At 42.0% G+C, this 16,357-nt stretch overlaps 1 protein-coding gene across 8 annotated transcripts; it reads left to right on the top strand.

Moving 5' to 3' along the window:
- Positions 1–1,837: 1,837 nt before the first annotated feature.
- On the top strand, positions 1,838–9,423 carry LOC123180751 (transcription factor bHLH68). 8 transcript variants are annotated; one of them, XM_044592878.1, is made up of 9 exons: positions 1,838–2,391; positions 2,701–3,070; positions 3,755–3,832; positions 4,091–4,156; positions 4,374–4,439; positions 4,941–5,000; positions 8,428–8,478; positions 8,559–8,624; positions 8,924–9,423. In XM_044592878.1, the coding sequence occupies exons 1-9, from the start codon at positions 2,099–2,101 to the stop codon at positions 9,065–9,067; spliced, it is 1,194 nt and encodes a 397-aa protein (XP_044448813.1). In that variant the 5' UTR covers positions 1,838–2,098; the 3' UTR covers positions 9,068–9,423. The 8 variants fall into 8 exon arrangements, with proteins under 8 accessions (XP_044448813.1, XP_044448817.1, XP_044448819.1 ...); XM_044592882.1 differs by having other exon boundaries at positions 1,840–2,391; positions 2,698–3,070; positions 8,860–9,101; XM_044592880.1 differs by having other exon boundaries at positions 1,843–2,391; positions 4,941–4,994.
- The last annotated feature ends 6,934 nt before the right edge of the window (positions 9,424–16,357 follow it).

A 16,357-nucleotide genomic window follows, 5' to 3' on the forward strand; every position in this document is an offset into this window, starting at 1 on the left:
TATATATAGAAAATACAACTCTAACACTGACATCCGCAAGGTGCATCGTCCACATATGCAGCTCCGTCATAGCGCTTTTTTTTGCGCCTCCAGCTTTGTGCGGCTTCATCATCTACGACAACTACACCATCGACCACGAGTACATCGAACACAGCTACATCAACATGATCGGCTACCCCAACATCGACATTAATGGCTTGGTCTACAACAACACATCGGCAACAACTCCAGTCAACAGCGTCCGCGTCATCACTAGCGTCCACGCCACTCCCGCTGTGACTGCGGGAGGGAATAGAGGAGAGACAAGGAAGGCACCAGAAGTGGACGCAGTCACCGCCCTAGGTGCCGACCCATCAAACATTAGAAAGAAAGAAACGCAGTTGATGATGGTGCAACGGAGAGGACGACAAAAGCGCTGGACTTCAAAATCAGTCGCAATCGTCCGCTTCACTCCCGCTACGACTGAGGGGAAATGTTATAAATATAATTGGGTTTAAGTTAGAGATAAGGAGATAGAAATAGAATTAGTTTAAACCACATGTAACTTGTCTGGTACTCCAAGTCTCTACCCCACCATGTACTCTATATAATCCCCGCGAGGGTTAGATCAAACAACACAATATTCATCCATCCTACAATTTTCCACAGTGACGACTTGGGCAATTTGGAAGTAGCGGAACGCGAGGCTCTTTGGAAGGGCCGATCAGCAATTGCAACCCGTGCAACTGAAGGCACAAATCATAGACGAAACCAAGGATTGGAGGGCTGCCGGAGCAGGAGGTCTAAATCAGTTAGCCAGAGAGTAGCTTTAGTGCATTTTCAGGTGTCGGTGTAGGTGTCTGATCGAGCCCTGTTCGCAGCTTGTTCAATCTTGTAAATTGTCTTGCTCTCTTCTATAAAAATATGGTACGCCTTTGGCATACTCTTGAAAAAAAAATTACAAATGTAGGATGAGTTTATTCTTTTGCAGGTATCAAGTTTACAAAGCATAAACATGCATTAAGAAAACTTTGAAGACTAAAAAGGCTGGATTTGATGATTGGTGGTTGGTTGGAAATTTAAATACTCGATTCCTCTAATAAGTTTTGAGCTTTTGAGGGAGCACACTTCCCGTTAAAATAAACAAGACTTGCTTTCCCCTAATCACTTGTTATGGGCTAATCGAGGAAGCAGAACATCAAATATTTGGCGGTTTATTTTTGTTTTTCCTTTGGCCGACACGTAATACATGAGCTACCTACATTCCTAGTGAGGGCTACTAAAGCATTCTACTCTTTGTAGCGCACTCGTATTTCCTTCCCTTGACAATCCAAGCAAGCAAACCGTGTGATTTCGCTGTTCTCCTCACCAAAGGACGAATATATTAAGCAACGAAGGATATCCTTTCTCCCCTCTGCATGCATGCTCTCACTTTAGGTGCGGCGTGCGTGCCTGCATGCGCGCGTGTACTGCCCCCGCTGCTGTGTATGTGCGTGTTCTGCAGGCAACGCACCTACACATGATCATCATCCATCTATCTATACAGATGTAACTCATCAGCGCTGGTTGTCTTCGTCGCCAGTACAGTACTAATTATCAGCTCGCTACTTATTTGGTTGTTTGAAAGGTACTCGTGTAGTAGTAATAGCACAAGCTAAGAGAGATTGATTAACAGGCACCGTCTGTCTCCTCTTTAAACCGCTCCTTTCCGAAAGCAAAAGCGGCAGGGAGAAGGAAATAAAGGATATATTTTTCTCGTTTGTGTAACGAAAGAATGAAAGAGGAGAGGGAAAGGGGCGAGGAAAGCAACGGAAAGTTCGTTCGTAGATAAAGGAGTGAAGCAAAAGGAAGGGGAAAACGAAACAAAGCCCAGATTCCCCTCCAAACAGGCCCTATGCTTTTTCTTCTCTTCTTCTCTCCCCCACACCCTCCCCCTCCCTCCCAAGAACATCATATACCCCATTGCTCAAAGAAATAAGCCACTGGCCCCTTGAAGATTGAGCTGAGATTTCCGCACACCGGGTGAAAGGGCCGGAGAGGCGAGAGCATTCCTTTCAGCGGGAAGCCGGGAACGCATCTCCCCCGCTCTATCTCCTCTTTCTCTCACCAGAGGCGAGTGATGAATCGAGGAGAATTCCAGAGCTCCCTGGTGCAACAGATGATCTGGAGCGGCACTGGGGATGGTGGTACCGGTAGTATCATCAGTAGCTTGAAGCCATGCCACGAGGAACAAGAGGCGTCTCCCAAGCTGCCCTCCTTGTCTTCTCCCTCCATGCTTTTCTCCCAGCAGTTTCCTCACAGCTCATCAGGCCTGGGTCACATCAACGGCGGCACCTCTCTTCTAAGCTTGCATGACGGCAGCACCGGCACCCAGGAGAGCCACATGCCAGAGTCATGGAGCCAGATGATACTGTAAACACCTCTCTCTCTCTCTCTCTCTCTCTCTCTCTCTCTCTCTCTCTCTCTCCATGCTAGTGATTCAGATAAGAAGAAAATATGCTTGTAAAATTTAATTACGTACGTGAGTATGTGTAGCTCTAGGGGAAGGAATAAAGTGATTAATCCACTTCGTCCTTTAGTAGATCACAATCAGCTCCTATATGCTAATTAATCAACTGTTGCATGTTCATTTCACTAACTTGCAGTTGTTTTTATCTCCATGGACTGATGTATTTGTGTATATCTGTGTGTTCCTTGTGCAAACTGCATCATATACAGCAGTGGGGGATTGGTTGGAGGTCAAGAGGGAGAGGGATACAGCACCACCACGGCTCTCCTGTCAAAGGGACTAGAGAATTGGGGGGATCATCAGGCTGCTGCAAGTGCATGCATGGTTGGAACCAAGGAGGACGGCTCCATGCCTCAGTCTGTCGCCGGAGGCGCTTCTTCTTACAACTTCTATGGGAGCCATGTTGCTGGTGACGGACATGTGATCCAGCCCAAGTCCCAGCTGAGCCAGATGCTCCTGGCCTCCTCTCCTAGGTCATGCGTCACCACAAGCCTGGGCAGCAGCATGCTCGACTTCTCAAACAGCATGGCGCCGCCCCCACCGGAGCTGAGGAGCCACCACCACTCCGACAACTCATCCGAGGTGAATAACGATAGTACTAGTTAATTTGCTCAGTAATATAGGTCACCGGGAAGGTAGTAGGGCTTTTTGCTCTCTTCAGTTTTCTATGGCTGGCTTTATTTAGTTTAGCATGCTTCGCGGCTTATTTCATGTATACCTTGGTTTGTTCCTCTATGAGTATTGAGTTGGTTCTTGCAAGTGCGTTTCATCTCCTTCATGAAAAAGCTGATGTTGTTTTCTAAAGTGGAAAGCTCTATATGTATGATCATGTTATTAGTAATAATCCTCTAGGTTCAGGTTTTTATGGCTGTCGATGCAATCTCTTGACAATGGTGCACTCAGTCATCCCCTAGATATTGTTCTTTTCTGAAAAGATACTCCACATGTTCTGATATTCCTTTGGAAACCCTCTTTGGTGAACTAGTTAATTGATGTCTCCATAGCTTGATGTTTCAGGATCTCTTGGTAAGAGTGTAGGACATTGCAAAATCATTGGCAAAGCTAGCTACTGGATGTTTTGCTCATTTCCTCACCCTGAATTCTTTTATATTGTGCTATAGTATAAGTGTTCAGCTGTACTCACTGTAGAGGGCCGGGTAGAATCGTTGGGCGTTCACTTTACCAATGGAGAGGAGGGTTCTTGCTGGGATAAGATAAAAATGGGGTCATGATTATTCACGCTTTGGTTTGTTTGTCTTTCTCTAGTGCAACAGCACCGCGACAGGTTCAGCTCTCAAGAAGGCTAGGGTTCAGGCCTCGTCCTCAGCACAATCTACTCTAAAGGTTTCTTCCTCGTCAAATCCCTGCTTTCCATGCATAACTCTAGCCCATTACTCTCTCTCTCTCTCTCTCTCTCTCTCTCTCTCTCTCTCTCTCTCTCTCTCTCTCTCTCGCACACGCGCGCGCGCGCGCATAAAGGGCACTTGACTATATAGAAGTTCGTGCGGCAAGACCACACGAAAATGACTCTCACAATTGACATTTATTTCCACTACCATCCAGTTTACAAGCATTTGTTTATTCATTGTGACCATTTTCCAGGTGAGGAAGGAGAGGCTAGGGGACAGAATAACTGCACTTCACCAAATAGTTTCCCCATTTGGCAAGGTGATAACCGGGACGTGATTAATTATTTGACGATTCTTGCGTTGCAACAGTAGTGGAGAACTAGATCTAAATGTGTACCCGCAGTAGATGTACTACAAGCTAGCTCATGTGTGCTGTTACATTTGTCTATAGTTTTCTTTGTTTTGCCTGTTTCAGTTCACTTGAGGGGTTGTGTCGAACCAAAGTTTATCTCTGACACACGTGCTCCCTTTTACAGACTGACACGGCGTCTGTACTGCAAGAGACCATTGGCTATGTCAGATTCCTCCTGGGTCAAATTGAGGTCTAATCTCTCTCTCTCTCTCTCTCTCTCTCTCTCTCTCTCTCTCTCTCTCTCTCTCTCATGGTACCTTGATCAGAAGAGTACGGGTGAATAGAGGACATATGGGCTATGGCCCACATGTCAGTTATAGCATGAGCAGTATCTCTAAAAAGCGCAAGTAACATTTTCCAACGCCTGCTGTGGCTGGATAGTTGAGCCCACCACTGCATGCGTCCACACGCAGGCGACGGTAGAAGCACACTGAGGGCGCGCAGGAAACAAAAAGAGAATATGGCTGGGGGGTAGGGTATGGGTGTGGGACTGGGTGCAAGAGCACGCTGTTAAAGTTGGGCGCTGTGTGCATGCATGGGACCGCGAGCACACACCAGCAGCAGCAACAGAGATATCGATGGATGGATGGATGTGCTGCGTCTTGTAGCGTCTTGTGTTTCAGGCGACTAGGATTTTATGCACTCTCTCTCTCTCTCTCTCGTGCATGACCAGTGATTGTTCTTCTGGCAGGCTCTAAGCTACCCATACATGGGCCACGGCAGTAACGGGGCATCCATTCAAAATGTAAGTGTGAGTAGGATACCAACCCTTTTGATAACCTTTGTGGAAAGCAACTTTAAGCTCTTTGTAGGTGCAAAGTAAGGGAATCAAGTTCTTTGAAACAATACAGGACTGCAATTAATAAATTACACGCATGTAAATGTATGTTTGTGATATATTTTAGACGTACGAAATGAAAAACAGATCAAACTCAAACGAAGGATCCAAATAGGCTATTATGGACGAAAGACTTCAGGGTTGAGCCACTCCCCAGGGTTTTAAGCAAAATGAATGGAATTTCAACTTTCATTAAAGAATATTCAGTTTCTCAAGCATGTTTTCGCGTGTGCAAAAGATACATGTTTATGAATTATAAATTACTTAGGGTGAGTGCCGTAAAAATGATGTCATAGTAAACCTTGTGACCTGTTTATTGCAATTGTACTAGCCAAACTACCTATGCTTACCAAGTTACCATGGAAAAAAGAAATACCTATGCTTGCGTATACAACTCTATATATAACAGTTATCGTTTGGAAATATAATTGCATGCATTGCATAGTTGCGGCACCCTGATTCAAGACTCCTTAGGCTTTACTCCCAGTTATGGTAGATACATGTCTTTTTGTCCAATTAATATCAGAATTTGGTACCGCATGTAACGAAAGGTGAAAGCTTTTGAATAACCTTATTATGGAAGGAGCCTTAATTACATAACTTTATCTTAATAATTTAGCATACTCGTATAAGGTTCTTTCATACATTAATGGTGTAATGAGCTTCAAGCACACATCACCTTCTTAATTTTGTTTTCAATATATAAAACTAAATATATCTATACATAGTTAATAATATAGGAAACTTCATAAATTCATATATTTGGATGCTCATGTTTGTCGTGGCCGAGGTTATAGAAAAATTTATCTACGTCTAGAATAACCAATAAATACCAGCAAACTTGTGATAAATTACTGTGTCATATGGTGTATTATACAAAATAAATACCACTACATTCATAATATGTAGAATACCAAATAAATTAATATATATGTATATGTATACAATAACTTATTATACCTAAAATAAAAGAATAAAACTTGTTCTAAAACAGGGTACAAAATATATTAATTTTTTAAACAATGTAGTAAATTAGCTGCTATCTAATAAAAACCCTATTTCGGAATTAATTATCACATATTATTATTTTACTACATTTTTATATAATGTTACTAGAGGTGTAGAATAACTATTTTGCACTCATGCTTAGAATAGGGCCCACCGTGTGTGTGTGTGTGTGTGTGTGTAGTCATGGGAGTATTTACTCCCACATTCAAATATACCCCTTAAACAAGCATATTAATTATTAATTACTTCAATATACCTTATTTAATTTGTGAATATAACTAAATGCGAGTTGCACAAAAACATAAAGTCCGCGTCCGTAGTTTATGTGGTATATCTTTTTTGTACAAAAATTTATAGTTTTCCTGCAAATAAATTAAATATGTAGTCTCAGATGTTATTTTTCATGAAACTCATTTTGGGGGTATCTGTTGATCGTTAATGAAATGTATTATAAAACATAAAGAAGTATAAAACGTAAGCGTGAGTGTAGAAGAGCTTGTTCTACATCCCTAGTAAAAAGTGCACGAAATATTATCACATACTCTTTGTGAACTTTTATAAGACGTTTTAGGTCATTAGTACAAAGGTAGTAGTATACAAAATATTGTAATTTATACGATGTACTAATTGGCGACTTGATAGTAATTTTTTTTCATAATTACTACATTTCGTACACTACTTTATTAGATTTTTTATATATAGTGTTACGAGGGGGTGTAGAATAAGCATTTTACATTCTGAAGTATACCTCTTAAACAAACATATATATTATACATTTGTATCATTCTAAATATATCATATTCATTATTCTAGTATAGCTTAGTATATGTTTCACGAAATAAATAGTTGAACCTTCTCGTTAATGCAGTATAAAGTTTTTACGTATAAAATGCAGTTTACTTGTAAACAAAATAAAATAAGTCAAATTTAATTTTTCATGAAACTCATTTTGGGATATTTAGTAATTGTTAGTGAAGTATGTTAAAAAGCTAAAGAGGTATAACCAATTCATTTATGTGGTATATGACGAGCGGGAGTACATAACTATTTTCCTATATACTTGGTATAGTAGATATATATTTTTTTTAAATCAACTGGGTCAAAGGGTTTGGTACTTGACTTTTGAGAAAGCAATGTACACTACATTATGGAACAAAGAGAGAATTATTTGATCATCATTCTTGAAAGGCTGGTAAAAGAGATGAACTAATTAAACATTTAAAATATAATATACATATACAATCAAATGATTGTTCGCTTGGTGATACTTTTTGGTGTTGTAATTTGAAGTTAATGTCATAAACATAAATTTGCTTCTATTTCTTTAGTCAGATATATAATTGAAATACTCATGATATAAAATATGTGGATTAAGCTGGATGATAATATATTCAGAAAGAAACATGTATATTTGTTTTCTCAAACATGTCATGTGCGGCTACTCATTAAACAATAATTGAAGGACATATGTTATAGTTTACATGCCAAATTAATGCTGCCACGTGTATAGTAATTAACTTTCGGTTGAAAACATGTATCGACATATCACTTTGGGGCCTTTTTATAATCATGTTTATTCCCATTAAATTAACAAGCGACGAGCAGTGGCATCTGGTATAAGAGAAGCATAAAACAATGAAGGTTGTTCATTTTTATCGGGTCGCCACCCACCGTTAACATGTCCACCAGGAGTCTCCTCGTTTGAATTATTTTCTTAATATGTAAGCATGAAAGAAAAAATTATAACAATGGGAGGAAAGTACACTTGTGGCCCGATATATCTTTCTTTCAACAAGCACAATAGCCATCATTGCTAATTTTTGTTATAAAAGTTGAGAATGTTTGTTCCATATAATTATCATATACACTCGTATTGATAATTCATGAAAAACAAATTTCTTTGCTGAGTTTTTTTTCTTCTGAAATACAATTTTAATTTACCCCATAGGATGAAGTTATGAGTTCACTGGGACAGTACGTATGCACTCAGAAATTAAGATGTACATATTACTCAGTAAAATAACTAAGGGGAACTTTTAACATAGCGCGGACAGCAGGGGGTTACCACATAGTTACATGACTGAACAAATGAGGCAACACTGAAAGTCGACACAAAGTACTTACACTTGTGGAGACACATAAAAAATTATATGACAGTTATTGTTTAGTTAATCGTGGCCATGATCTGCGACACATTGGGCCGGTGGGTGCAACTGATCATGGGTTCAATCATATTTACCTAGTCTGAGGAATTATTCCTCCCTGCCCTTTTCGCACGCTTGTACGTGCAACGTTGACATGTGACAAAGTACTTTCTTCTTTTCATTAACAGGGACCAACTGGAGAAAGCAACCCTGGCCTCTTCCCGGAGTACCCCGGACAGGTAAGTAGAGATCTTTACATCCACATGAGAATCTCTCTGCCTTTACAGCTCTGCCTAAGCTACTTTTCAATTTTGGGCAGTTGCTAAACCATAATAACAACACTGGAGGAGTACAGCAGCAGGCTCTAGGCCAACCAGAGCAGCAGGTATGTATATCATGAACACACTTTGCTTACCTTCAAAGTCATTTTCAATCATGTATATCTACATATGCATTTTGGCAAAAAAAATAAGATCATTCCTAGCTAGCACTCGATGTTAGTTTATTTCTGTGGCGTGTAGCATCAAGTGCGTACGTGTTTTTTTGAGTTGCAATTAAGTACGTACGTGTTGGCGAAACAAACAAAATTTTCTCTTTTATTTACATTGTGCAACGTACAGTATTGCTGCATCAGTTAACGTTTGCTACCTTAACTGCGGCATGCAATACCATGTGTATATACAGGGTGCTGTGAATGAAGAGGCGAGCAAGGACCTGAGGAGCCGGGGCTTGTGCCTCGTCCCAGTCTCGTGTACGGCCCACTTTGGCGGGGACAACGCTGCTGACTACTGGGCCCCGGCGCCGCTTGGCGGGATGATCCTCCGGTAGAAGAGACGACTGGTCTTGCAGCAAGTATATGTGTTGTGCATGGGGGGTGGTGCAGGAGTACGTAACTGCGCGCGTACGTACGTACATACCATCATGAGCAGTCACTCTACTAAGGCTGATTGCTCTTGATGCTATGCTATGCGAGTGTAGTGTAATCATATCATGGGGGTGAAAGCGATTAAGCCTTGTGTATCTGCATTGTTTCTGCGAAGAGGCTTTTCATGATGGAAGTTGTGCATGGCCGGTCTATTTCTTCTCTAGCTGGTCGTCCTCCTTCAGTCCTTGCAAAATTTATGGCTTTGTTGTATATGTAAATCTAGCAAGTTATATAGTGAACTTTAAAAAATTTTTTTGTCCGTCTGCGCCATGCACTTACTAGCTGATTTTTTTTCACAAATACGCCTAGGCATATCATTGCATTGATAGAAGGAAGAATGAGATACAAAAGTGCAATGTCCTACGTACACAAGCTGGGCAAAGGAGACGTCACATGAGCACAAGACAGCGCCAACACAGCTACAGAATTATCCAGAAATTAACATGTACCCTTGGCGCTGGCCTTAGCCTTTTTTCGAAAAGGAGGAATACCCCGGCCTATGCATCAATCGATGCATGGAGCCATATTATTAAATAAAAATGTAACAAGGTCATAAGGTCCAAAGAAGCTCATAACTGAGCGGTAGCCGAAAGCAAATATATCTGAAAAGCGCCACAACCGGCGATGCGATAGAATAATAAGCTACGATGCCTATACATCTAGTCTATTATTAGCTCGCCACCCAAATCGGCTAAAGATAGCCCTTGGTACCGTCTCCCAACGGTTGCACCCAATAACCAAAGGCTCCCTGAAGTGCGCATGAGTGAGTAAGGACCACATACGGATCCAAGCTATAGCTCTGTAGATAACCTACAAAAAATTGGTGAATTGTGCCCCATTAAAAATCATATCATTTCTAGTGTTCCATATAGCCCAAAATAATGCACATACTCCTATCCGAATATGTTTAGCTAAATGTACGTCCACTCCATTAAGCCACGTCCCAAATAACGTGTGTATGCTCCTTGGAGGTTGAACGTTAAAGGCTATATGAATTGATCGCCATAATAATTGTGCAAGAGGACATTCGAGAAAGAGGTGTTTAATCGTTTCATTTTGATCACAAAAACAGCACCTAGAGTTACCAACCCAATTCCTTTTTGCCAGTTATCTTTGGTTAGAATAACCTCTTTATGGAAAACCCACATAAATATTTAATACGAAGTGGAACTTTAATCTTCCAAATTTGCAACGACCTCGACAATGGCCCGGAATCAATTAGGTCTGAATACATGGATTTCACTGAGAAGATACCATTTGTGGTTAACTTCCAGCGAATTGTATCCGCCTGATCAGATAGGTGAACTTCCATCAACCTACGAACCAGGTGCAACCAAGCATTCCAATGTTTCCCTACTAGGGATCTCCTAAATTGGATATTAAGCAGTATCGAGTTTAATACTGTGTCAACATAATCCTCCTTACGTTCCACAATATTATATAAGGATGGATATTGCAAAGCCAAAGGCGTCTCCCCAAGCCATGTATCCTCCCAAAATCTAGTAGTATTACCATTACCAACTAGGAATTTCACTCGTTGGAAGGAAGTTGATTTCGTCCTCATTAATCCTTTCCAGAAGGGTGAGTCCGTTGGCCTAACGGTGACTTGGACCAAAGTCTTAGAGTGTAAGTATTTATTCCGCAAGATTTGTATACACATACTCTCGGTCTCGATATTCTGTATAGCCACTTGCTAAGCAGACGTCTATTTTGACCTCTAAATTTTGGATCCCTAACCCACCCTGGTCTTTTGGTCTGCAAATAATATCCCATCTAACCAACCTGTACTTCTTCTTGGCCTCATCACTTTGCCAAAAGAATCGGGATCTATAAAAGTCAACTCTTTTCCGTACCCCTACCGGTACCTCAAAGAAGGATAGAAGGAACATTGGCAGGCTCGTCAAACCGAATTTATCAAAACCAACCGACCTTCATATGACATGAGCTTGCCCTTCCAGCAGCTCAGGTTCTTTTCAAATCGATCTTCTATACATTTCCATTCCTTGTTCGTTAAACGTTTATGCACTAGTAGAAAAAGGACCTTATGTGAGACACATTAGTCCCTGTTCGATTTTGGCCCGGTACTAATGGTACCATTAGTCCCGGTTCGAACGGCTATGCATTAGTGCCAGTTCGTGTTGAACCTTTAGTACCGGTTCGTGCCACGAACCGGTACTAAAGGGGTGGTGGCAGGCTGGCGTCAGGCCGGGGCCCCACGAGCCCCTTTAGTCCCGGTTTGTGGCACGAACCGGTACTAAAGGGCTAACCTTTAGTACCAGTTCATGCCACGAACCGAGACTAAAGGGGGTCTGACCTATAGTCCCGGTTGGAGACACAAACCGGGACTATAGGACAATTTTCAAACTCTACCCCCCCTCCCGTGTATCGCCATTTCAATTTTGAAAAAACAAAAGAAATGATAAAAACTTCAAAAATTAAAATCCTTCGAGATGTAGTTATGTTACTACATCTACAAGTTAAGAAAATTTAAAAACATAAATTTGGACATGTTTTGCAAAAAAGTGTGATGAAAAAGTAAAATGACTATATCTTTTGCATACGATATCGAAAAAAAAACGTATAATATATCAAAATGTTCAACATGAAAATCCGCATCCGATTTTGACAGCCATAGGCCTGTTTGCAAATTTTTAGAATCCTCAAATTCTAAAAGAAAAAAAGATATGCTCAAATTTCAGTTTTTTTGAATTTTGGTCAAACTGTGGTCAAACTACTTATTCAAGAAATATTAGTGTTAGTAAATAATTATTCAAGAATATTAGTGTTACTAAATAATTATTTCAGTTTTTTGAATTTTGGTCAAATCTGGTCAAACTATGGTCAAACTGTGGTCAAACTATGGTCAAACTACTTATTCAAGAAATATTAGTCATACTAAATAATTAATGTTTTTCATAATAATAGTTTCAAACTCAAACGGTGAAACGTGTGACCTAATGCTCAAGCTAAACTCCTGAGGGTTAATAGGATTGACGGCTTACATTTGTCAGGAAAACAACAAGTGCAGACTTGGAAAGTAGGGGGAATAGAACTCTGAAGTTAAGCATGCTCAGGCTGGGGTAGTGAGAGGATGGGTGACCTGCCGGGAAGTTAGACGATTTGGAATGGGTGATCCACACTTGAGCAGTTAAGAGGGGTGATTAGAGACTAAATCATCAAATAATTCAGATAATTGAAAATAAAAAAAATCCATTTTTTCCCTTTTTTCCCAAAATTTTCAAAAAAAATTAAAAAAAACTTTAGTACCGGTTGGTGTTACCAACCGGTACTAAAGGTCCCCCATACCACGGCGCGAGCTCACGCCACGTGGTGGGCCTTTAGTGGCGGTTCGTGCCGAACCGGTACTAAAGGGGGGGCCTTTAGTCTCCGCCACCCTTTAGTGCCGGTTGCAGAACCGGCACTAAAGGCCCTGACGAACCGGTAATAAAGCTCCGTTTTCTACTAGTGATGATGAATTGGGATCCCTAGATAACTAAAAGGTAAGGATCCCATTTCACAACCGAACAAATTTCTATAGTCATCTTGTTCCTCTTTGGCTCTCCCAATACAAAACAATTCACTTTTATTGAAGTTGATTTTGACCCCAAACAGTTGCTCAAAAAGACACAATACAAGCTTCATATTCCTAGCTTTTGCAAGATCATGTTCCATGAATATAATTGTGTCATCCACGTATTGTAAGATGGAGACTCCCCCCTCTACTAGGTGTGGGACGAGTCCTCCTACTTGGCCACTCTCTTTGGCCCGGCCAATTAGTATTGCCAACATATCCGCTACAATGTTAAATAGCACCGAAGACATGGAATGTCCCTGTCGTAACCCCTTCCGTGTCTGGAAAAAATGTCCTGTATCTTCATTGACTTTTATTCTGACACTACCTTTCTGTATGAATGAATCCACCTGAGATCTCCAAGACTCATTGAACCCCTTCATACATAAGGCTTGCTGCAAAAAGGGCCATTTGACCTTATCATACGCTTCTTCAAAATCCACTTTGAAGATAACACCATCTAATTTCTTTGTATGGATTTCATGCAGGGTTTCATGTAAGACCACAACCCCTTCAAAGATGTGTCGTCCTGGCATGAAAGCAGTTTGTGTTGGTTGCACAACCGAATGGGCTATCTGTGTCAACCTGATCATGCCAACCTTTGTAAAAATCTTAAAGCTTACATGAGAAGATAGATCGGTCTGAATTTCCCAATGCAAATAGCCTCAACCCTCTTTGGCAACAACATGATTGTTCCAAAACTGAGGTGAAGGAGGTTTAAGTGGCCATCGAACAAATCATGGAACATAGGCATAAGATCTCCCTTGCCAGCATTTCTGATAAAATTCTGCCGGGAACCCTTCCGGTCCAGGGGCTTTACTATGCTTCATTTGTGTTATTGCATCAAACACCTCTTTCTCAGTGAACGGAGCAGACAACAACTCATTCTCTTCTAAGTTAATCTGAGGTATGTCCCCGATCGAACTCTCATCTAGAGCTATGAAACTTTCTTCCAATGCTCCAAAAAGCTTCTTATAATATTCAGAGATGTACAATTTTAGGTCCTTGTGTCCTACAGTTGTACCCTCATGTTGTTCGAGCTGTATTATCTTCTTCTTTCTATGTTTCCCATTAGCTATCATATGAAAAAAATTGTGTATTATCATCTCCTTGGACGATCTTAGACACCTTTGCTCTAAGCGCCCATTTCATTTCCTCCTTTCTCATAAGGGCTTGTAACTTCTTCTCGGCCTCATTCTTAATATATCGCTCCGACATATTAAGAAGGGTGGATTCCGCTTTCACATCATGTTCATTAATAATTTGTGTTAGCCTCTCCTTTTCAACTTTGTAAATACCACTTTGATTTTTGGCCCATCCCCTCAAGAATTGGCGCAAATGTCTAATTTTGTTTTGCCATATTTCCACATGAAAAGTCCCACCAGACTCCCTGGCCCACTCTGTGGCAATAAGATTTAGGAAGCCCTCCCTCTCGAACCATCCTAGTTCGAAAGAGAATGTATTTCTGTTGCCCACATGGGTCGATTCCCCGGAATCAACCAGCAAAGGGATATGGTCCGGAATGGCCCTCTGTAGAGCAAGAACTGTTACCAGTGGAAATTTCTATTCCCACCCAACACTAGTAAGGACCCTGTCCAGTTTCTCATACGTAGTAATTGGTAAGAAATTAGCCCACGTGAATTGTCTACCAGAGAGTTCAATCTCCCTCAAGTCGAGACTCTCAATGATCATATTGAACATGAATGGCCACCTTCATCGAAATTGTCATTATTTTTCTCATCTTGTCTTCTAATGATGTTGAAATCTCCTCCAACCATAATGGGCAGCCTTTCACCCCCACAAATTCTCACTAAATTTGCAAGGAAGTCAGGATTAAGTTCTGGCTGCGCTGCACCATATACAGCCACCAAAGCCCACCTGAAACCATCAATTTTCGATCTCACTCGAAATTTGACAGCAAATTCATCGAAAACCACATTTAGCACTTCTAAAGTGTCGCATTTCACCCCAAGTAGGATCCCTCCAGATCGCCCCCTTGGAGGAAGACAGTGCCAATCAAAGTCAACCCCCCTGAAATGGTGTTGAGAAACTAGGGAGTAAAATTATCCCTACCCGTCTCTAATAAAGCCATGAAATCAAATTTTTGCTCTATCGATGTATCACTAAGGAATCTTCTTTTAGCCAAGTCCGCTAGACCTCTGCTATGCCAGAATATTCCTTTCATATTTCATCATGGAATTTTTTTCTTTTGTTTAACTCTGGCGCTCCTACGCACCGCCGATGTGGGATAAACCTTCCTCTTCCATGTTCTTTTTGGTTTCTCCTTCATCTCCTCTGTGTGAAGAGGGTCGGTGTCAGTAGAAACAATGGCCTTTGGTTGCAAAGGGGCCATATACCCCTTGGCAATCACATCCTCATCCTCGCCTTCTAAGCCCTCCGTGGGAACTAAATCCTCACAAAGACTCTGAAGCGCTGTTACTCCTAGATCATTAATATCATTGTCATGCATGGGTTTTACCGCCGCTATATTTCGGATTAAATCCAGAGCTCTATCCGTTTCTAAATCTAACATATCATTAATGGATTTGGCGGTTTATTTGCCATTACTACCAAGAGAAATCCCTAAGTTTCTGGCTTTATCAATAATTTCATGTTCAGAAAAGTGCAGAATGGAACAACTTGTATTAACCGACATACCTGTATGAGCTTCGATGTCACGAAGCTTGGCGGCCCTCATAGCACACCCCATCTATATGTCATCCGCGTCATGCTGGCCCTGGATCCGGTGACTGAATCGTCTGTCACCGGACATAGGATCCGGAATACCTCCAAAAGCGATCACGTCCTCCACAGCGACTCCATCCGGGCTGTGACCGCCTGTCATATGCCCGAAGGAGTCTGAAGAAGTGGGAGGTATGAACCTCCCAGACTGCTCCACCGCAGTATCGTTAACCGCAACGGCCGAAGCAGTGATCACCGTCGATCGGCTATCGTCACCGACCAGCCGGGACACCACCTGTGTCGGGCTGGTCGAACGTGGCGACGGAGAGCGAGATGGAGGCCTATGTTGGGGAACGTAGCAGAAATTCAAAATTTTCTACGCATCACCAAGATCAATCTATGGAGTAATCTAGCAACGAGGGGAAGGGGAGTGCATCTTCATACCCTTGTAGATCGCGAGCGGAAGCGTTCAAGAGAACGGGGTTGATGGAGTCGTACTCGTCGTGATCCAAATCACCGATGATCCTAGTGCCGAACGGACGGCACCTCCGCGTTCAACACACGTACGGAGCAGCGACGTCTCCTCCTTCTTGATCCAAAAAGGGGGGAGGAGAGGTTGATGGAGATCCAGCAGCACGACGGCGTGGTGGTGGAAGTAGCGGGATTCCAACAGGGCTTCGCCAAGCGCTGCGGGAGGAGGGAGGTGTGTCACGGGAGGGAGAGGGAGGCGCCAGGGCTTAGATATTGCTGCCCTCCCTCCCCCCCACTATATATAGGGCCAAGGGAGAGGGGGGCGCAGCCTTGGCCCTTCCTCCAAGGAAGGGTGCGGCCAGGGAGGAGTCCTTCCTCCCCAAGGCACCTCGGAGGTGCCTTCCCCCTTTAGGACTCTCCGTTTTTCTTATCTCTTGGCGCATGGGCCTCTTGGGGCTGGTGTCCTTGG

This window comes from Triticum aestivum, chromosome 1D (assembly GCF_018294505.1).
Source record: "Triticum aestivum cultivar Chinese Spring chromosome 1D, IWGSC CS RefSeq v2.1, whole genome shotgun sequence".
NCBI lineage: Eukaryota > Viridiplantae > Streptophyta > Magnoliopsida > Poales > Poaceae > Triticum > Triticum aestivum.

What these genes read in the sequence shown, in the direction of transcription:
- LOC123180751 (XM_044592877.1), top strand. Translation starts at nt 2,099, where the DNA reads ATGAATCGAGGAGAATTCCAGAGCTCCCTGGTGCAACAGATGATCTGG. An exon ending in CAGCACAATCTACTCTAAAG is followed by an intron (nt 3,833 to 4,090) that starts GTTTCTTCCTCG and finishes ACCATTTTCCAG; the next exon opens with GTGAGGAAGGAGAGGCTAGG. An exon ending in TCCTCCTGGGTCAAATTGAG is followed by an intron (nt 4,440 to 4,940) that starts GTCTAATCTCTC and finishes TTCTTCTGGCAG; the next exon opens with GCTCTAAGCTACCCATACAT.